Source organism: Megascapheus bottae, chromosome 9 (genome assembly GCF_031878675.1).
Source record: "Megascapheus bottae isolate mThoBot1 chromosome 9, mThoBot2.hap1, whole genome shotgun sequence".
Classification (NCBI taxonomy): Eukaryota; Metazoa; Chordata; class Mammalia; order Rodentia; family Geomyidae; genus Megascapheus; species Megascapheus bottae.
The window spans coordinates 720,634-744,331 of record NC_143517.1 but is presented as its reverse complement, the minus strand read 5'-3'; the positions used below and the strand labels follow the sequence as shown (position 1 = coordinate 744,331).

The 23,698-nt window shown below is 38.9% G+C and overlaps 1 protein-coding gene across 3 annotated transcripts in view; it reads right to left on the bottom strand.

Moving 5' to 3' along the window:
* Spidr (scaffold protein involved in DNA repair) overlaps positions 1-23,698 on the bottom strand; it is a 288,520-nt gene that overhangs the window by 213,780 nt on the left and 51,042 nt on the right. For all 3 annotated transcript variants that reach the window (XM_090338799.1, XM_090338798.1, XM_090338797.1), the window contains 2 exons: positions 6,923-7,176; positions 3,885-3,985 (listed from right to left, as the gene is read on the bottom strand). In XM_090338799.1, coding sequence (XP_090194925.1) covers positions 3,885-3,985; positions 6,923-7,176 — 355 coding nt within the window. The remainder of the gene's footprint in view (positions 1-3,884; positions 3,986-6,922; positions 7,177-23,698) is intronic.

Genomic DNA, 23,698 nt, shown 5'->3' with positions numbered 1-23,698 from the left:
GGTATCCCACATACACAACCAAGCCGGAAGTGGCAGAGATGAGACACGGCGACAGAGAGCGAAAGAAGCGAGCTGAGCTGAAGTGAACAGAGCCCAACCGAGTGGTGGCCGGAGCGAGCGGGGCCGGAGCGTGCGGGAGCGAGCCGAGCCAGAGCCAGCGAGGCCGGAGCGAGCGGGGCCAGAGCGAGAAGGGGCCGGAGCGAGCAGAGCCAGGAGCAAGCGAGAGCTGGCCGGGCCGGAGCGAGCGGGGCCAGGAGCAGGGCCGGGCCGGAGCGAGCGGGGCCAAGAGCAAGCTGGAGCGAGCCGGGCGGAAGCAAGCGGGAAGCAAGCGGGGCCAGAGCGAGCGGGCTGGAGCGAGCGGGGCCGGAGCGAGCGGGGCCGGAGCAAGCGGGGCCGGAGCTAGAAAGGGGGCCTAGCCGGGCCGGAGCGAGCGGGGCCAGAAAGAGAAAGGGGCCAAAAAAAAAATAAAATAAATAATACAAGCAGTCTGGATTTTTCTTTTTCATTGAAGAACATCTACAACTACTTAAGGTTTAAAAACATAGATATCAGGCTGGACACACCTATAAACCCTGCTCCTCAGGAATCAGAGATTGGAAGGATCATTCTAGGGATAAAGTTAGTTAGGGATAAAGCTAATGATGGTGTTTCACAGATGTATATCCAGCTCATCAGTAGTAGGAGGAGGATCTGAGGCTGACTGCACGGGCAAAAATTCAACATGCTGGGGGGCCCTGGAGTTTGGCCTAGTGTTTGCCTAGTATGCAAGAAGACCCGGGTTCAATTCCTTGGTACCACATACATAGAAAAGGCTGGAAATAGTGTTCTAGTTCAAGTGGTAGAGCACGGGCCTTGAGAAAGCCCAAGGACAGTGCTCAGACCGGAGTTCAAACCCCAGGACTAGCAAAAAAAAAAAAAAAAAAAAAATTCAACATGCTATCTGAAGAACAGATAAAAGCAAAAAGTGGCTTGAGGTATCATAGCTCAAGTGATAGAGCATCTGCCTAACAATCATCAGGTCTTAAGTTCAAAACCCATCACCAAAAATATAAATAAATGAATATTTCTGGCACCAAATACTTTGTAAACATGTTATGCTGGGGAATTAGAACATAGTAATCTATAGAACCTGGTGATACTCATTACTATTTGGGCTTTCCAGGATTCAGGGGTCTACTATATTTGGCTATAGGTGAAACCTAGCTCTTACAAACAGGGCCAAGCCTATACACATTCTCTGTCTCATCTCTAAAACAAGCACAGAAGACTAAATGAGTTAAAAACACACACACACACACAAAAGAGCTAGGTGCTAGAGGCTCACGCCAGTAATCCTAATTACTAAGAAGGCTGAGATCTGAGGATCATGGTTGAAAGCCATCTTGAGCAGGAAAGTCCAAGAGACTCAGCTCCAATTAATCACTAGAAGTGGCACTGTGGATTAAAGTGATAGAGTGCTAGCCTCGAGCAAAAGAGTTCAGGGACAGTGTCCAGCCTCTGAGTTCAAGTCAAATGACTAACCTAAAAACAACAACAACAATAAACCTCATAAACATTGCCTATTATTATTTAGGTAAATGGCTATACAATTTTGGAAAATTGTTTTCCCCCAGAAAATAAGAAAAGTAAAATAGTTCCTAAAGAATAATCTGCAAAATGTTTGCCTTGACTCTATAACCAGCCACTCTATACTGTACAGCCATATTTTAAAGTACAAGTTTCCAAAGCATCACCTTGATAATAAAATATCTCCAAAGACCTGTGAGGTCCAGGCTCTATATCTCTTCCAATTCCCTGGGAGTTAGCTAACACACCTATACAGCTTCCTGTGTGCTGCTCTTAAAAACAGCCAGACTTGGTCTGTCTGCTCAGCACAACACAAAGTAGTCAAGGAAATAGGCCCACATTTAAAGTTTATTTTAGAACAATGAACAATGACCTTACCTGACTCAGAAAACTAAGGCAGGATTATCTCCAATCTGAGGACAACTCAGGCTACACAGTCAAACTTAGTCTCAAAAAAAAAAAAAAAAATCAAGGGCTGAGCTTATTGGTAGACTATTTGTATGAGCAAGGCCATAATACCACAATAAAGAAATATATAATTTTGGGGGCCAGGAGTTTGGCCTACTGGTAGTGCTTGCCTGGGATGCACGAAGACCAGGGTTCGAGTCCTTGCACCACATATACAGAAAAAAAGCTGGAAATAGTGCTGTGGTCCAAGTGGTAGAGCTCTAGCCTTGAGAAAGTCCAAGGACTGTGCTCAGGCCCTGAGTTTAAGCCCCAAGACTGCAAAAAAATAGAAAAAGACATATAATTTTTAAATTTTCATTTTGGGGAAACTTGGGAGGTATAGCTCAAATCTGAATCCTCAACAAAGGAGAGGCACACAGTAAATGTTCTGTAGGCCTTTTAGAAAGCATGGAGTTGTTCATTTGACTACATTCACGTTAATCTATATGAAAGATAGTATTATAGTGCATAAAGAAATGGGTACTTTTCAAAAAGGAATGGTTTATAAATATTACTAGAGAAAATCTAAGAGAGTCTATATAGTATTACCCAGCATGCTATGAGCATTATTGTAATTAAAGAAGGTAAGGGTAAGGTTCTTGCCAAGACACATAACCTGTATACTAAGTATTCAAGTAGCCAAGATAGCTTCCTGAAACTTGTGATGAAAAATGATCAGAAACCAAAGAATGCCACCCACACCAAAACAACAACGAAACTCCAATAATCAAAACAGCAAGGATTCAATTAAGTGCCAGCCTGCTCTGCCCAGAGAAGCACATTCTATTAAGAACCAATGGAAAAAACCGTGAGTGGCTAGGACTTATTCCTTGCAAATGCATGACCAAATGGCCATATAAAAAAGATCTCTAAAATATGGTATATTCTCCCATAAATTAATATCTACAGCAAATCTGGAGGCATACAAAAAAAGAGAATGTATCAGGCTATATTACAAATACAGTCTGAAATATTTCAGAGGTATGTGTATGTGTTAGTAAGACAGGAAGATGGAAAAGGGAGTGTCATGTGTGTATGGTAGGTATGTGTTGGAAGATGTGTGTCCTACTCTGGACCACATTTACAAAACTCTGAAAGGCACTGGTTTAACGCAGAACCCCCTAGTCTGATACTGTACAGTAGATGAACTATGAGAAGCACTGTAGAGAACTCATCAGATCCTATAAAAAGTCATCTTTTGGAAAATCTATATGATACCAAATAGGAAAAAACATGCAGTTTTCAGAGATTTTCAAATCTGCCCTTTGGCTGAATTTTGGGTGTGTGTATTTGTGCACATATGCACATGACTGCATGCAGTTGTTAAGAACTGTCTATGTATGTAAGGGTATGTCATCTGTAAACAGATAATTTTACTGCTTCCTTTACTATTTGAATGCCTTTTATTTCTTTTCCTGACAAAGTACTTTGGCTATAGAAGCAGAAAGTGAAATGAAAGTGGGTATAAGGAAAAGGAGAAACTGAGAGGTACCAAGTTTGCTAATACAAGCTAAATATGTCCTATTATCTAATGTGACTGTAATGCCTATAATTAAGCATGTGGAACTGTACAATTTTTTTCTAATATGGATGATTACACATTAAGTATTCTTATTATGAAAATTACAACTACAGTGAGAGGTAAGAAAGCAGAATGAAATTTTTGGAGATGATTGGAAGGTTTATAGCATAGACTTTGACAAAGATTTGATCGGTATATACTAATATTTAAACTACAAGCTGAAAATGTGCTTATATACTGCTTCTAAGTATGTAAAAGGAGACACATGGAAAAAATTCCTTTATTGTAAAAATCATTTTCACCTACAAAATTCTACACCTACTATCTCAGAAATCTTTGCAAACCTTACCTGAAAGTGTCTTATGGTAAGAACCATATTGAATTCTCCACAAAGAAATGGCAGATCGCTCTCTATTCTGCAGTCCATTGAGTCTTTCTGCTAGGCCACCTCTGTTTAATGAATCACAATGTATTTAATTAAAAGATATACTACAAAATGATTAGAACACTTACATTTTATGTCTCATATAAGAAAAAGACAAAATAAAAAAAATTAGACATTTTAAAAATATTACATTCTCTTTCAAGGAACCAAACCTCTTCAGTTCATGATTTTTTTTTTTTTTTTTTTTGCCAGTCTTGGGCTTAAGCTCAGGGCCTGAGGACTGTCCTTGGATTTTTCTCAAGGCTAGAACTCTACCACTTGAGCCTCAGCACCACTTCTGGCTTTTTCTAAGTATGTGGTACCAAGGAATCAAACCCAGGTCTTCATGCATGCTAGGCAAGCACTCTACCACTAGGCTAAACTCCCGGCCCAAATTTATGATTTTCTTAGAAACGCTATTTCCTGATTCCTATTATGGACTAGTATTACTTCCTAAAGTATATCATATTCTTGAAAATGTAAGTGAAATACAAATTTAACTCCCTTTCTATTCTTACTTCATTTATTCATTCCATAAATATGTACTGCTTATTTGCTATCTTACATCCTGCCACTTAGCACTTTTCTAAATACAAACGATACAAAGTAGCTATATGTCATGATGGGAGTTAGGAAGGGCTCTAAATGGCCTCAGCAGCTGAAGGGGAAAAAATATAAACATTCAGAGTTCCAGTCAAGAATAATCTTCAGGGCCTGGAGTTTGCCCTAGTGATAAAGTGCTTGCCTAGCATGCATGAAGACCCAGGTTCAATTCCTTGGTGCTGCATACACAGAAAAAGCCAGAAGCGGTGCTATGGCTCAAGTGGCAGAGCATTAGCCTTGAGAAAGCCCAAGGACAGTGCTCTAAAAAAAAAAAAAAAGAAAAGAATTTTTATAAACTGTTGATAGATACAGCACTCAAGTAAGAACATTTAGGTATAAGCCTGTTATATGAACTTTAAGTATCAATTATAAACACAGAAAAACTCCATTGGTAGTAGAAATGCAATTCCAATACTTGCAATAAATATATATATATATATATATAATACTTATTATGGACTTACAAATATGCAAGTCAGTGGCTTATACCTATAATCAGTCCTAGCTATGCAGGAGGCTGAGATCTGAGGATCACAGTTTGAAGCCAGGTTAGGTAGGAAAGTCTGTGAGACTCTTACCAACTGAATCACAGAGAAAGCCAAAAGTAGTGCTATGGCTTAAGTAGTAGTGTGCTAGCTCTGAGCAAAAGGAGCTCAGGGACAGTGCCCAAAGCTCAAGCCTCAAAACCGGGAAAACAAGAGATAACCAAAAAACTAAACATATAAATCTCTCCTCTCCTCTCCTCCCTTCTCCCTCTCACATACACATGCGTGCTCTCTCTCTCTCTCTCTCTCTCCCTCTCTCCCTCTCTCTCTCTCCCTCTCTCCCTCCCTCTCTCTCTCTCTCTCTCTCTCTCTCTCTCTCTCTCTCTCTCTCTCTCTCTCTCTCTCTCTCTCTCTCTCTCTTACACACACACACAGAGCATGGCAAGGGAGAGAGGGAGGGTGTGTGTGTGTGTGGGGGGGGTGTCAGCAGCTCCAAACATTTCATCAGTGTGCTCTCAGATTTTATATTAGTCCAGTCCATTATTTACTACATCATGTCAAATAATACCTTTCCTAGGTAGAAAGAACAGGTACATACTTCACAGATGATAAAATAAGAACATAGAGATTAAAGAATTTCTCTAGATTATGAAGCAGCCATATATTTAAACCCAATCTTGCAGAGAAATGACCACGGATGCTGTTTTTGAGCCAGTACCAGGTTTGAACACTGGGGGCTTGTTGCTTAGCTTGGCAACTGGCCACTAGAGCTATGACTCTATGCTTAGCCCTGTTTTCTGCTGGTTGATGGCAGATGATATCCTGTGGGCTTTACGGCTTGGGCTGACAACATTTCTCTTGTGTAGCTAGAATTACAAGTGTGTCATTGATACCCAGTTTTGTTTTTATTATAGCCTTTACTTTTAGTTATGTTCTTTACATTATAAAAATCTTATCTAATGCATACTTTTATGTATTACCTAATATATATTATACATTTTCACCACTATCTGCTATTTTCCTATAGGCACTGATTACTTAATATATGTATAATATATATAACACAAAAATTTTAAAGTACTCTCATTCTCATAAATATGGTCAAGAACACCTACTTTATATACATGTTCAAATTAATGTGTAATCTTTACTATTGTACAAAGTAACTAATTTATGTCATAAAGTAGATGCTAATATTATCCTCATTTTACAGATGGTAAATTGCAGCTCTGAGATTTAAAACACCTGCCTAAAGTAAGCAGTCTTAATTTCTGGCAGATCTTCAAGTACAACCAGGCAAGCTGTGTTCATACTCTGTTTCTCAAAGTGTACTATTTAATATTATAATCACAATATAATAAATATACAAAGGGGCAAAGACTACATTCTTTTTTCTTTTTTTCTTTTTTTGGTGGGTCATGGGCGTTGTCCCTGAGCTCTTCAGCTAAAGACTACTGGCCTACCCTTGCCAAGCCCCACTTCCCATTTTCTAGAGATTAATTGGAGATAAGAGTCTCAGGTCCTCTTGTGCCCGGGCTGGCTTTTGAACTTTGATCCTCAGATCTCAGCCTTCTGAGTAGCTAGGATTACAGGGGTGAGCCACCACGCCCGCGCAAAAACTATATTCTTAGCACTATGTCCAGATAATTATTTGCCACACATTGGTTCTTAATGAAATTGGTTCTCAGTATTTTACAAAGGGAAGGCTAGTGCTCTGCCACTTGAGCCCCAGCACCACTTCCAGCTTTTTCTGTGTATGTGGTATTGAGGAATGGAACTCAGGGCTTCATGCATGATAGGTAAACCACTAGGCCACGCTCCTACCCCCAAGGTATTTGGGTTTTTAAAGAGGAAAAACTAGGGTAGCATACTTACCTTATGAGTTTTTTATTCTTTGATGAACTTTCTGGAGTCTTAGGAGACTTGGCTGCCTGTTTCTGGGGTGTACATAAGATGGGCTCTGGTGATGTCACACTTGAACTTGTATATCTATCCATAACCTGTCTCCCATTGGATCCAAAGTCCACATGGTATTTGTAAGGAGATTCTGAGTTAATAACCAAGCTCTTCTCCAGGTCATCATCTTTGTCACTATCTGATGAATATTCTAAAATTTCTGTAGAAACTGCCTGAAAAAAATTAGGAGAAATACAATTAAATTATTCATGTATACATGCTTCTCATTCTATTTCCTTTTGACTATATTCTTCAAGCCAACTGTTCAAATATAGTATCTGGGGCTTCTGTTTTGACATAAAATCTGACTGATTACTCTGGTTTTAAGTCTTCCCCAAGAGAGATGGTGTTTGATCTAGACTGTCCCATCCTTGTTACTACCTCTTACTAGCAGGCTATCTTAAGGAAGTTTCTTAAATTTCCCCATGCTTTTGTTCCATCTTCAAACTGAAAATATAGCTACACCTTATATAAACTAACATTTTACAACATACTTTCACATCTAATTTTAGATATTGTATATTGTATTTATTATTCCTATAAAGACTTTGTTCTTGATTTCTAAGGACAGTGTGAAACACTGCAAATAATATCTTCCACAGGCAATCAAAACCTTGTCTTAACCATCTAAGCAAGCTTTCAGTAGTAATATTTAACACAACCAAGGCACAATAAGCACTGTTGGGAAAGAAAGCTAGTTCCCCTGAAGCACAAGACCTCTGATGAAAATGGGGAATCTCTTGCATGGACACAAATAGGACCTACAAGCTCACAGACATCAGCTGACTTGGACTGAGCCTGTGAGGAACATATACTTTCAGAAAGGATGGTGTTTGGGAACAGATAGCTTTCAAGTAGGGTGGAAGGAAAAATAAAAGGAAGAGTCAAAGTCAAAAGTATTTAGAGGTTCATATTTTCAAGCTGACATCTCATCCCTATACTGCACAATCAGAAAAATGAGTTCAGGAAGAGAAATACTCATTTTTGAATCCAACAGGGCTATTTTGTGACTTCAGATAATTTTTTTATGTGTGGTTCTGAAAGTGTGTGTGTGTGTGTTACTAGGTTTTAAACGTAGATCCTTGCTAGGCTGATATTCTCCGACTTGTGCCATGCCTCTTGCTTTTCTTTTTGCTGGTTACTTTGGAGGTAACAGTTGTGTGATCTTCTCTATTTGGACTGGCCTTGAACCATAATCACTTCTGTGTAGTTAGACAAATGACTGACTCCTCCATTTCTCACTGTAACCATCCAAAACTGGAAACATTCCTCAAGAAATATTTCAAAGAGTTTATAATTCATGTACTCATAACTCAAATTAATTTTAAAATGATGTATGTGAAATTTTCTGCCTCTCCTTCTATGGTTATCTTCCTCTTTGAGGTAATTGTTGTTAGGTCTGCCTAGGAGAACAGCTCCTTTTCTTGGAGGAGATCATGGTAGCCTTACCAGAAATCACCTCCTGAAACCAGTAATCATCTGTCAATCATCTGAAATACTTAAAATATTGCTTTTCTGTTTTCAAAAAGATTTTGTTTTTTAATATTATTACTATTATTATTATAAAGGTCATGTATGGAGAGGTTAGTTTCATAAGTCAGATAACAAGTATATTTCCTTTTGTATAACATCACCCCTTCTTTCCCTCTCTGTTTTTCCCTTCCATCCCTGACAGAACATTTTCACTATATCAACACATGAACACAAATGTGTTCATTTTCAACACATTAAGCACTCTACCACACAAACAATAATCTTGGGTCTTTTTGACATCTATTTTTCAAACATAGTCTCAAGTCTTTGCCTATATTTTGCTCAGACCACAGTTCTTCTATTTCTCCCATATGTATGGAATACACCATCATACTTCCTAACTTTTTGCCTGAATACACATTCAACTTGGATCCTGATTTCTGAAGGTCAACTAGTTGGGATTTATGGGCATGAGCCACAGGCACTTCGCCTACACATTTTTTTTCTTTCACTGCATAATCCCCTGCTATATTAGTTACAATCTACTAACTTCCATATTTATCAAAAATAAAAATTTCAACTGTTTCCTTGTTCATAATACAGAATAAGAGGCAACACTTGGGGGGGGACAAGTTCTCTTTTCTGATTCTAATAAACAATAAACATAATGTTTTATTTTATTTTTTTAAGCATAACGTTTTAAAATAAAAAAAATGAAATAGCTTGAGTAAAATCTGCAACTTTCCTTCAATATTAGATTTGCTTCAGTATTCTTGAGTAATACAGGAGCTTTATTTTTTTTAATTAAGCAGAAAAAATTGGGGGGAGGGTCAAGAAGATGGCTTTATTTTCTTTTTATTTTATTGTCAGGGTATTATATAGAGGGGTTACAATTACATTAATAAGGCAGTGAGTACATTATTTCTCAAACATTGTTACCCCTTCCCATGTTTTTCTCCCATTTTCCCTTCTCCCACCTACTCCCAAGTTGTAAAGTTCATTTCCAACATATTGTTTTGTGACAATTGCTATTACATCGGTTCACCCTTTATTCTTTGTCTCTTCTTGTTTTACCCCTTCCCTTCCCTAGTTCAAATTAACAAATAAAGGTATATATACAACATACCAGGTACCAAAGTCAGATATAGTAACATGGGATAAACAATAAAAGTGGGGGAAAAAAGAAATAACTTCACATATTACATTAAAAACAACAGGAGTCATGAGCATGGCCTAGTGGTAAAGTGCTTGCCTAGCATGCATGAAGCCCTGGGTTTGATTCCTCAGTAACATATCACAGAAAAAGCCAGTGCTGTGGCTCAAGTGGTAGAGCACTAGCCTTGAGAAAGCCCAAAGACAGTGCCTAGGCCTGGGGTTCAAACCCCAGGACTGGAAAAAAGAATAACAACAACCTCAAAGATAAGTCTTTTGTTTCTATAACCTATAGTTCATTTTGTTTAGCATCATCCTATATGGTTTGCTAAGATACATCTCTGAGATTTATTGTTTAACACAAAGTACATTCTCACTTTTAAAGTGTTCTCGTGTAAAAAAAAAAGACATCTTGTGGTTAGTAAAGTCCTCCTTAATTTTGTACTTTATCTTCATTTAGTAACTGTAAATTCATGAGAAAAGAACAATTTTATTGTAGTATAAGTCTTAGGAACAAAGTATTCGCAATTGTTTTAGTGAACAAAAATGTTTTCCTTCTTAAATATAATCATCCAGTAAGTAATACATACATAATATTCCAAATATAGCAAAACCAGAAACCCACTTTTGAAAGAAGTGTATTTTGGCATATTTGGTGGTAAGGGTGGTTGTTTGTCTTAATACAAAAGCATTTTATCAAAAGAAATAGGTCATTATTATTCAGAACTGTACTCCCTTACAAGGTTGCCTTATTTGAGTAGAAAGTCATTAGTTTCTACGTAACTCTGGCTACATGAGTAGGTCACAGAAAAGATCTGAAATATCTAAGTCATTTGGCTAGAGGAAAAAGTATTTTCCTGAGACTTAGAGGCATTCATTGCTTTATACTGAAGGCATTCTTCAACAATCTTGTTCCCTATGGTCTTCGCAATAAAGCATAGGATCTGGGTTCCCAGAAGGGACTGCTTCGTGCTAGGACACCAACCAGCAGGGCATCCTTGCAGGCGGTCTGTATGCAGTACAGTTAAAGTTCTGCAGCTGCCTGAGAGACCTTGAACAGATCCATGTTGGTCTTCAGCCTGAGTTGCTACCCCAAGAGCAAATGGTGATGAGAGTGTGGGAGATTTTTTTTTAAAGGAAGTTTTGCTTTAGTGCTTTGAAAATCTGATGCAATTAAAAAAAAACTCTGCTTTACCCACAATGACTAAGAAAAGGTATGATTGTATGAGAAGATAATAGTTTCATCAGAAATACTGACTGATGGTTTTATTTTGTGAGGTGTGGATATTTAAATTTTCATTCACTGATTCAATCAACCAACCAACAGATCAATTTGACATCCAAGTATTCGTAAACATTCAGTGGAAGAAATAGAATCAATGATAAATTGTCATTTTTTTGAAAAAATTTTTATTGTCAGGGTAATGTATAGAAAGGTTACAGTTACATTCGCCAGATTGTTGTCATTTTTGGTACCAATATTTTGTACTAGGTTCAACTACTTTTGTACTAAGTTCAAATTCTAATACTTATCTTTACCTAAAAAAGATTAAATACTGTTCATCAAACTACAAAGTTTGTACTATCCTGTGCTGTTAAAAAAATACTACATTTGCTTAATGTTGCATTATAAAAAGATTGACAGACTATCTGAAATAAATAATAATAAAAAAGAAAATCCTACAATTTTTAAATAAGTGGATATTATCTTTTTAAAATAAGCTAATAGGGGCCGGGAGTTTGGCCTAGTGGTAGAGTGCTTGCCTAGCATGCATGAAGACCCGGGTTCGATTCCTCGGTACCACATACATAGAAAAAAGCTGGAAGTGGTGCTGAGGCTCAAGTGGTAGAGCTCTAGCCTTGAGAAAGCCCAGGACTGGCAAAAATAAAATTAAAAAAATTAAAAATTAAAAAAAAATAAAATAAAATAAGCTAATAATGAAAATGTTAAATAACTCTCAGAAGGTTGGAAAGTCCATGCTACTTTAATCTCCGAAAAAGCCGAAGTGGAGTTATGGCTCAGCTGGCAGAGTACCAGGCTTGACTGAAAAAGCTAAGATACAGCATACCTAGGCCTTAAGTTCAAGTCCTAATACCACCACTTAAAAAAAAAAATTACCCAATCATCCAGAAACAAGGGCGTACTAAATCCACTAGCACAATGATGTTCATTGCAGCACTATTTACCATAGCAAAGATATGGAACCAACCCAGATGTCCCTCAGTTGATAAGTAGATCAATAAAATGTGGTATTTATACACAATGGAATTCTATGCTGCTGTCAGAAAGAACGACATCGCCCCATTTGTAAGGAAAAGGAAAGACTTAGAAAAAATCATAGTAAGTGAAGTAAGCCAGACTCAAAGGAACACAGGCCCAATAGTCTCCCTCATTTGTCATAATCAGTAGAAACCTTGGACTCTCCTAGTAGAGATTTACAATAGAACAAAATCTAGAGACATAAGGCCAAATAGCATGACACTAAATGTAAGGACATCCAGGATAAGGAAACAAAAGCCATAGAATAAGTGACTGTTGTCCTTAATGTACTATGTTATCTCTTATCTCTTTTGCCATCCCTTGGTTATCTCATATTGTTACAATATTTCACCTTGTTATCTGATATATTTTATATGTGCTTAATTGGTTATTTGAAATTGGATAGAGTAGGGGGGAAATCAAGATAGGCGGGGGGAGGGGGAGAGGGAAATGGGGACCATGTCATGAGAAAGGGTATCAATATTTGTGAAGTTCTGCACCTTCTATCTGATGAATATAATGTAACCCTTCTATTAATCACAATAAAAAATATTTAAAAAGTTGAGACCAGTGTGGTGGCTCATGCCTGTAATCCTGGCTACTTAGGAAGTTAAGAGTCTCATGGTTTTATACTCGGCTCTCATCTCCAATTAATCACTAGAAAAGGGGAAGTGGGGCTGTGGCTCAAGGGTAGGTCAGTAGCCTTGACCTGAGGAGCTCAGAGTTCAAGCCCCATGACCTCCCCCGCCCACAAAAAAAAAATTGGGTGCCAGGAGTGTAGCCTATAGTGGTAGAGTGCACACCTAGTTTGCATGAAGCCCTAGGTTCAATTCCCTGGTAACACATACTCTGAAAAAGCCAGAAGTGGTGCTGTAGCTCAAATGGCAGAGCACTAGCCTTGAGCAAAAGTGTCCAAGGACAATGCCCAGACTGGCAAAAAAATAAAAATTTCAAGTATAAAAATAAATTAGTATAACTTACTTGATATACCAAGCTGCTACTTATAATCCTTACAAATTTCTTTTTCTTTTTTGATCTATTGTGGGGCTTGAACTCTGGACCTGGTCACTTTTTAGCTCAAGGCTGGTGTTCTACCCCTTGAGCCACAGTGCCACTTCTGGTTTTCTGGTGGTTAAGTGGAGATAAGAGTCTCACAGGATGGGACTTTCATGCCTGGGCTGGCTTTGAACAGTGGTGTTCAGATCTCAGCCTGCTGAGTATGCCATGATTATAGGCCATGAGCCACTGGCATCCTGGCACAAATTTCTTTATAAAATGTTCAGAAAAAATTCTTCTAAGTGATCAATCCCTCTAAGTGCCTGAAGAGCTGAACTGAAGTGTCTCAATTTCTAGAAAGCAAATTTTTATCTAATTGCATGTATGCACATCTACCTGTGTTGCGCTCTCTCAAATTCAATGTTGTCTCCTAATATCAGCAATAAATTTGGCTCTAGTTGCTGGTTGAGGCAGTGCTTCTGTGGTAAGGCTTCCTCAATGGCAAATGAACCAAATGAGTCATATGAAACACTGCTCTTTAAAGTTCGGAAATTAAAGGTTTAAAATTTTTAAGGTTCTAAAATTTATAGAGGTCAAACCAGGAGCAATAGTGGCATACCACTAATATATGATCTCCTCTTTTATCTTTAAATGACCTCTTTAACCAAATGCTTACCCAACTGATAGAACAAAAAAGATAGCAACTAAAGCCATTCCTCAACACATCCATTGAAATACAGAAAACTTCTGATTTGACTTATATCTGGAGTCTTGGCCTCTGTGAACATGAGAAGGCATGCTGTGGCAGTCCTGTGAGGAGCCCTTATGAGCCTGGTGTCATGTGGGCAGGTGTTGACTATGCCCTAACTTGTAGGCCAGGTTTGCATGTTCCCCATAACATCCTGTCAAACAGGAGCTAGTTTCGGCTCTAAGGCCTCCCACCCAATTACTGACAAGGCCCAGACCTGTCTTCTTAGGATCTTATGAGATCATCCAGAGTGCTATGCTAACTTCACCCTGTTTATCCTGGGTACAGCCTGTTTCTTAAAGTCATACCACAAATGAGAGCAGTCAGTAGCAATGCAGGAAAAAGTAAGAACATTATAAGGTTACAATCATTTAATCCCTCACAAACTACTAAGCATGTTGAACAATGGGTAACAAAATAAATGCTACTGAAGACATGTTATGGCAAGTAAAAATCACCAAAACCAAAATTGCTTTTGAACACAAAGAAGAATGACAGAGAACTGGTGGTTCACATACTAATAAACTTGGTGATCTAATGTTACCATTCCTACTCCCAATTCTAAAATGAGAATGCATTCATTTAACAAATTATACAAGTGATTACAATATATCAAGAAGCCTTCTGGGTACAAAGGATCAGAGTCCTTATCCAAGTGGTCTTCATTCTCTAGTAGAATTACAACACATACACCTTAATGACCACTCTTCTCTAGAACTTGACTGGCTATATGAATGACCACTCTTCTCTAGAACTTGACTGGCTATATGAAAAGTATAACAAAAAAACCCCTCAAAATGAACAATATACTATACTCCCAGCTACTAATAGATCTTTAGGTTTTATGATGATTAAAATAAAATTAACACAATGACAGACAAAAGAAAGGTTTATTGGTAAGAGATACTTTCACTATCTACACTGTTCTTTTTTGACTGAAACTATATCCATGAAAATGGGAGCCAGCTAGTGAGAGGGAAAACAAAAGCTATTGGTTTTCTCACATATTCAAGTGGGGGCGGGGAGGGGGGGAATCTTTTTGGAGGTAAACAGGTTTAACAAGCTACACCCAGTTACACCTCTGCAAATCACTTAGCTTGCCAAACCAAATATATGTTTCTAACCTCAAGTGGCGGAGGCCTAGTGAGAAAAGTTTTTCCAAGGTGGATTTGCAAAAGTACCACTCCATGGCATCCAAGGCACCTGCTCTGATGTTCCAAGGGACAAGAAACGAAGAACATGGGCAAAAATACACTAAAAGAGAAAAGGAGGGAGGGAGAAATAAAAATGTTCCAGGAAGTAATCTGTTGGGCCAGTCAAAGTTCATCAAGCAGAAGTCAAGGAGGAAAAAAAGCAGAGTAATAATTTTTGCCCAAGACCAGGAGTATTCCATGGCAAGGTGGTTACATTGCTTATAAGAAAGCCTCATTATAGCTAGGAGTGGTGGCTCACACCTGTAATCCTAGCTACTCAGGAGGCTGAGATCTGAGGATCAAGGTTCAAAGCCAGCCAGGTACAAAAGGATCTGAGACTCTTATCTCCAATTAACTTCTAGAAAATGGGAATGGGGAAAAATGTATGAGATACTTTGTTTCTATAAAAAAAATCCAGAAACAGGGGCCGGGAGTTTGGCCTAGTGGTTAAAGTGTTTGCCTAGCATGCATGAAGACCCGGGTTCGATTCCTCGGTACCACATACATAGAAAAAAAAGCCGGAAGTGGTACTGAGGCTCAAGTGGTAGAGCTCTAGCCTTGAGAAAGACCAAGGAAAGTGCTCAGGCCCTGAGCTCAAGCCCAGGACTGGCAAAAAAAAAAAAAAATCCAGAAACAAGGGCTGGGAGTTTGGCCTAGTGGTAAAGTGTTTGCCTAGCACGCACGAAGACCTGGGTTCGATTCCTCTGTACCACATACATAGCAAAAAGCCAGAAGTGGTGCTGAGGCTCAAGTGGTAGAGTTCCAGCCTTGAGAAAGTCCAAAGACAGTGCTCAGGCCCTGAGCTCAAGCTCGGGATGGGCAAAACAAAACAAAAAAACAGAAACAGCTGGGGCAGACTTGAAAACCCTGCTCTAAAGATTATTTGCCTAAATTGTGTAATGTTTACCATGTCTGCTACATTTATCAATTTTAGACTCATGATGCCATAAAATTATCCTACAGAACAGCCACAGTCAACTCAGAAACAACACAAACTAAAGAATATAGCTGGGTTATAGCAAAGTTTATTTGCAAAGACAAGTAGTAAGTAGCAAGCTATAGTTTGCCAATCTTGATCCAAAATAACTGAGAATAATTGATGTAATAATCAACAAAAGTGGGTTTTCTCAACTTCTTTTCTAGGTTAAAAAGTAAAACAAGGGCTGGGAGTTTGGCCTATTGATTGCATGCACAAAGACTTGGGTTCAATTCCTAGGTACCACATATATAGAAAAAGCTGGAAGTGGTGATGTGGCTCAAGTGATAGGGCTCTAAGCCTTGAGAAAGCCCAAGGACAGTGCTCAGGTCCTGAGTTCAGTCCCCATGACTGACAAAAAACAAAACAAAAACAAACCAGATTTTAGGGAAAAATCACAAAGATTTTCAAGTTATTTAAAGTAACTTAACATATTATAATAAAAAGCAAGTTCAACTCGCCTAAATCAGAACTTTAATGTTAAAAATCAACTCAGCATTTACTAAGGGTTGGATAAGTGTCTCTAGACTACTGTCTTCCCCCTTTTCTCCCCTTAATCAGGCTTAGAGTTCTACCCCTTGAACCACAGCTCTACTTCTTGGCTTTTTGTTTTTTGGTAGTCTTATCTATCCTGCCTGGGCTGGCTTTAAACTGTAAGCCTCAGAGCTTAACCTCCTGAGTAGCTAGGAATAAAGGTGTGAACCATGGGCATCAGTGACAAATCCTGTCTTAAAGGATTGGCCCCTTGTTTGTGGCACTGACAGTGGAAACTTTAAGAAAAAAGTGAGGGTAAAAGGTTTTGGGTCACTGGAGGTCCTGAAGAAAGGATCACAGAACCATAGTCTCTGTCTCTTTCCCTCTTTGCCTCCTGGCCATCATAAAGTGAAAAGCTTGTTTTTCCATATATTCCCCAATATGACTACAGCCTTGCCACAAGCCCAAGAACAATGGGACAAAGGTCCCCAGTCTTACAAAACTGTGATCTAAAATAAACGCTTTTTCTTCCATCCAAGTACTAACCAGGCCGGACCCTGCTTAGCTTCTGAGATCAGATGAGATTGGGCATGTACAAGGTGGTATAGCAGTAAGTAAACTCTTTTTCTTTATGAAGTAATCATGTCAAGTTTTTCGTTATGCTAATACACTGATAACACAGGATTCATTGGCAGAATAATTTCAGCACAAACCTTAAGTTGTAAAGAGACAACCTAGGTATCAGACTGCTTCCTGGAACAGCTGTATTCCAGACTAGCTGACATTCTCTTGCACTGGTTTTCTAATGCTTCAAAGCAAATTATCACAATACCAGCTTAAAACAACACTCATTTATTAGCTTACAGCATTATTCAAACTTTAACTTAGAAAATAATACAGTCATGATATGTCTGGTTCTCTATACAGTGATGGTACCAGGATGATTTGTCATCTGAAGACTTTTTTTTTTTTGCCAGTCTTGGGACTTGAACTCAGGGCTTGTAGACTGTCCTTGGGACTTCTCAAGGCTAAAGCTCTACCACTTGGGCCACAGCATCATTTCCAGCTTTTTCTATGTATGTGGTGCTGAGGAATAGAACCCCAGTCTTCGTGCTTGTTAGGCAAGCACTCTACCACTAGGCCAAACTCCCAGGCCCTAAAGACCCTCTTCTAAGCTCTTATGGTTGTGGCAGGATTCTATGGATCAGGATCTGATGGGGAATCGCTGTTCCCTTGCTATCCAGTATCCTGGTCTGGTCTGAATTCTTAGAAACTACACATATTACTTGTTCCGTGGTCTTCTCCATCTTCAAAATGACTTTGTAACAAGCCCAAGGACTGACATACATACATAGATGCATGCATGCATACATACATTACATACATGCACACATGAACAAAACTTCTAAACCACACACACACACACACACAAAAACAAACCCAAGAGAACCTTGTTAAACTATCAGTCTTGGCTACAAATTTATTGATCCTTCTGCTAAAATTACAGTCTGTTTTTATTTATATTTTTTCTAAAATATACTTGAAACAGTGTAAATATAATGCATCTTGATCAGTGTTACCTCTTTCATCATTCTTCCCCATCCCACCTTTCCCCTCAATTCTCTTAATTGTGTAGACATACATTTAATTTTTTGACTACTTTCTCCCTTGCCTTCCTTTCTTCAACACTGTCTGCTTTTAAATGGTATTTAAAACATTAAATTAGTGATTACTAAAAGCCAAATTTGCCCAGAACAAATTGCAACACTAAACTTTAACTAAAACTAAGATCATTTTAAAACCATCACAAAAAGGTCTGGGAAGATAAAACAGGAATTCTTAGCATCATTTACCAGAAGCACCTATATAGAACCATCTACTTAGAAAGCCAGTTACTACCACATAGTATACAACTATTTTTTGCCCATATACCTATTCCTTCTTTAATACTGTGGGATAAGACTGAAGGCACCACTTGGTTCTGGGGTGCTTGGCTCTAAGAACACAGACTCAAATAGAAAAATCTACTTTATGTAAGATTATCAAATAAATATAGCTGGTCCACTTACTGGAAACTTCTCCTTATGGGGTCTCTTAATAACAATAGCAAAGAAAAACTTTCTTTCACAACTTATCTTTCCTCATGTGTTTGGGGTCCTTGATAAACTGTTCTATTTGAGCACCAACAAAGTAGAACTTTACACCACTTTCAGAGTAGAAAAATAAGAGATTTCTTCAGCCTTGCAATGAGAGGAGTCAGATTTCTTTCTACATTGTTACACATTGGAACAGACCCTCCAGAGACCATGACACTATTTAGAGACACTACTTATTCTGTATGTTAACCACTTTAGACCCATTCTTGTGCCTATATATCTCAGCAGATAATACTGAAAGCATCTCCTATATAGAAAAGATGAGATTAACAGTACATAAAAGACTTGCAAGCCAAGCGCTGGTGGCTTGGCTCACGCCTATAATCCTAGCTACTCAGGGGCTGAGATCTGAGGATTGTGGTTCAAAGCCAGCCCAGGCACTAAAGTCCATGAGATTCTTATCTTCAATTAACCACCAGAAAACTGGAAGTGGCACTATGGCTCAAGTGGTAGAGTGCTAGTCTTGAGCTGGAAAGCTCAGGAACAAAGCCCAGGCACAGAATTCAAGCCCCACGACTGACCAAAAAACAACATCAACAACAAACTTGCAATGCTGGTAACAGGAAAAATGGGTGATGAAACAAATGGAAATTTCTTTCTATCCTTAAAGGAAAATACTCTTACAATGGAGTTCAGAGACAGGAAAAAGATATATAAGAACATAAGCCAGAAAACTCATTGTTGAAAACTAATGAACTTAATAGAATCTTATGAGAAAACAGAAGTGGGCCATAATACATTTTTTAGACAGTGAAAACATTTTGCTTCACTCTCCCTGATGAACAGATTAAAACATCCTTTAGAAAAGAAGTCCTCTGTACAGTGTTCCCTTCATAACTGCCATTTGGAACGCCAACTGACTATTATGACACAGCAACTCAGAAACATGAAGCTTATGCTGGGGACCACTTAGGACTTCCTATTTGGCTTTCTCAATTCACACCATGATGAAATGGCTAGTGTTGCAATGCATTTACAGCATTAGATAAAAGCACAATGAACCCAAAACAGAAGTGGCTAGAGAGAACAGCACCCAGCAGGAAGTTGTCCCTACAAAGGAAATTGCAGTTTCAAAGTAGAAGAGGAAGTCAAGAGGGAGAATTAAGTGTCTTAAGCATTTAAGAAAATGTTAAAGAAACTACTTGTTCCTCAAATACAGATAAAGACCTAAGTAGTTCAGGTAATCATTAATTACAAGTCCAAAACTTTCATGCACTTCAGGATAAAGCTTTGCTTGCAAAAATTAAATAATACTTATGTAATAATTGTCCTGTTAGGAGCTACTTCTCTCTTGCTCTGTTCCTTTTCTAGAAAAAATATACTATCAAAGGAAAGAGACAGAGAAGGAGGACAGTTCTAATCTACTGTAAGAATACTGGTCCTGCTTACATTTTATGATGACCTATTCGATCTTCTTCAGATATAAATCTACCACTCAATAAGCTCCAAGTCTCTATCTGACAAATGGCTAACTTCTCAGATAGGTTATTTTCACATGCCTAGGGAATGTATCCCAGTCATAAAAAACACACTTTAGTTGAATGTGTTTAGCTGAACTAAAACACATTTAGTTGAATACAGATTTTATCACAAGGGAGGAACATGTGGTAGAAGCTGTTTCTAGCCTCTTTATCTAAAGTGCTTGACCCTAAAAGGAATTTCATATTCCAGCAGTTTATCTACCTGTATTAATCATGCACAGAAGTCTTTTTCTAATGCTCATCAGTACTCACATAAAAGATCTTTTCTATCATTAAAAGTAATGATGAGGGCCGGGAGTTTGACCTAGTGGTAGAGTGCTTGCCTAGCATGCATGAAGCCCTGGGTTCGATTCCATGGTACCACACACAGCCAGAAACAGTGCTATAGCACAAGGGGTAGAGCTCTATCCTTGAGAAATCTCTGATACAGGACCCAGGCCTTGAGTTCAAGCCCCAGAAATAGCCCCCCCCCAAAAAAAAAGTGATGATGGCATGTGTTATGGCTTGGCTATAAAATAACCCCAAACACTCATGCACTTAAGACTTAGTCCCCAATAACAGTGTTCACTGGTTGGCCAATTGTAAGTGATTAGCTCATCAGAGCTCTGACTTCATGAATGATTAACTTACTGATGGATTCATAATCTGAAGGTATTAATAGGAGGCAGAATATTAATAGACTGGGCATGGTTGGAGAAAGCAGGTTACTAAGATTGTGTCTCTGAAGCATTTATTTTGTCCCTTTAATCCTTTCCTTTTGGTCAGTCTCTCTTTCTATTCATTACAAGATACACTGCTTTGCTTTACCACATGCTCTGAAGCCAAATAAATCTTTCTTCTCTTCATGGTATTTATCATGTACTTGTCAAGAGCAATGACAGTCTAAGACTTAATATTTTATAACAGTCAATAACAGGCTTTGCCAAGCATTGATAGCTCATACCAGTAAGACTAGGCTAGTCAGGAGGCTGAGATCTGAGGATCACCATTTCAAGTCAACCCAGGTAGTAAGTCCATGATACTCAACTACTTATATACAGTTAACCTCCCAAAAGACAGAAGCAGAGCTATTATTCAGGTAGTAGAGCACTAGCTTTGAGTGAAAAAATGAAGGGACACCACCCAGGCCCACAGTTCAAGCATCAGGATCAGTAATATACCTGTGTGTGTAATGTATATGTATACATACATGCTTGTAAGCTACCTAGTCTATGGTGTTTAATCTCAGAAACCTGAATGGACTAAGAAAATATCCTATAGTTGCTAATTTGCCTTTTTAATCATTTTGTTTTTAAAAGGCTCATCTTTTTTCCTTCCTTCAGCTGTCTTTTTTCCCCCCACCTAATATATATTTTGGAGAATGGGGTCAGTCATAGGGCTTGAACTCCAGGCCTGGTATGGCCCCTGAGCTCTTCAGCTCAAGGCCACTGCCCTTGAGCTACAGTGCCACTTCTGTTTTTTTTATGGTTAACTGGAGATAAGAGTCTCACAGATTATAGTGCCCAGGCTAGCTTTGAACCACAATCCTCAGATCTCAGCCTCACTGCACCCCACTTAATTTTTGGGTGGTTTTTTTTTTTTTGGCCAGTCCTGAGGCTTGAACTCAGAGCCTGGGCACGGTCCTTGGGCTTGTTCAAGGCTAGCTCTCTAACACTTGAGCCACAACACCACTTCTGCTTTTTTCTGTGAATGTGGCACCAAGGAATGGACCCAGGGCTTCATGCATGCTAGGTGAGCACTCTACCACTAGGCCATGCTCCTGGCACTCCACCTAATATTTTTTTTAATGATCTTTCTAAAAGATCATTTGACAATATTTGCTGAATACCAAGTATCTGCTAAGTGCTGCTGCTACTATACTACAACTCAGATGACTGGCTTTGAAAACTAAGTACAAGAGAATGAGGAAGAGAAATAACGAAGTCTAGCAATAAAACTTCTTACTAAGTATTTACTTTCTACATATAACCACATTCCCATTGTCTAAGTGTTTGTGAATATAAAGTGGTCCACACTATGTGTATATGGGGGGTGTTTGCTCATTAACTTTATATTCATTTTCTATTGCTGGGTAATAAATTACCATAAACTTAGCAGCTTAAAGCAAACACATTTATTAGCTCACAGTTATTAGCAATCTGGTACCTTTAGCTATACACTCTTTAGAATACAACCAAGCTTTTCACAACTTAATTGTGAAAGCAGTTTAGTTCTGCTTTAGAGACCCAGAAAAAAATTCAATTCCCAGCTCATTCTTGTTGACAAAATTAAGCAATCTGTGGCTCTAGGATTAAAATTCCTATTTGCTGGCTACTAAGCTGTGTGTACACTGAGCTTCAAAATGCTGCCATGTTTCTTGTTCTGAGCCTCCATCTTCAGAGCAGCAAAAGCACATCAAATCCTTTTCTGCTTCAAATTCCTGATTTCCTCAGCTAGCCTGTTAAACTAAGAGTTTAGGGTTTAGATTAGGTCAAATTCACTGAGAATAAAAGCCCTTTTTCAAAAACAAATGAGCAAACCAAATCACAGTAGTAAAAAAAAAATTCACCCTAAGAAAAACACTGAAATCAAGAAATATGGTTATAGTTGGGTATGGTGGCACAGCTGGAATTATAGAGCTCAGAGATTAAGACTAAAGGATCATGAATTCAAGGCCAACTTGGGTTAGTGAAACTGTCTCAAAAAGAAAAAAAAAAGTCGGTTGAGGTGGCTCACACCTATAATGTTAGCGGGAGGCTGAAATCCGAGGATCAAGGTTCAAAGCAAGCCCAGGCAACTAAAAAGTTTATGAGACTCTTATCTCCAATTAATCACCAGAAAACTGGAAGTGGCACTGAAGCTCAAGAGGTAGCCTTGAGCTGAATAGCTGAGGGACAATGCCCAAGCCCAGAGTCCATGCCTGAAATCCCAACTACTCAGGCAGAGATTTGAGGATCAAGGTTTGCAGCCAGCTGAGACAGGAAACTCCATAAGAGTCTTATTTCCAATTATCACACACACACAAAAAAAGCCAGAAGTGGAGCTGTGACTCAAGTGCAAACAAAAGCTCAGAGACATTGCTCTAGCCAAGAGTTCAAGACTAGGGCCTGGCACATGCAAGATCATACTGTGTGTCCACATGCACGAGCACGCGCGCACACGCACACACACAGTGAAAATAGGCTAAAGTACCTTCAAACTATTTATACAAATAGAATGTTCTGTGTTGTGTTCTGTTTTATTGACAAGCAAGTTCACAAGTTTGAACAAGAACCAAGTCCAAGGAACTCTAATCTCCAATTATCCAAAAGCAAGAAGCAAAGCTATGGCTGAAATGGTAGAAGTGCTAGCCTTTAGCAAAAGAGCTCAGGGACAGAGTCTTGAGTTCAAGACCCAGGATGGAGGGGAAAAGGGGATGGGGGGGTGAGGGAGAAGGAAGGAGAGGGAAAGGGAAGGAGAGAAAGAGGGAAGGAGAGAGAGAGGAGAGGGAGTAGGGGAGAGAGGAAGTGGGGGAGAGGGAGAGAGGAGAGAGAGGGAAGGAGGAGGGGGGACTGGAGGAGAGAGATGGAGAGAGAGGGAGGGAGGAAGAGAGTGGTAGGGAGAGAGGGAGGCAGAGGGAAGGAAGGATGGTGGGAGGGAGAGGGAGAAGAAGGAGAGAGGGTAGAGAGAGGGAGAGGGAGGAAACAAGAGGTATATGAAGAGAAAGGGAGGGGAATAGGAAAGACAAAGGGAAGGAAGAGATATTATGGCACTGGAACTGTAACAATGGTTAACTATAATAACCAAAAAAATTATTAGCAGCTCTCA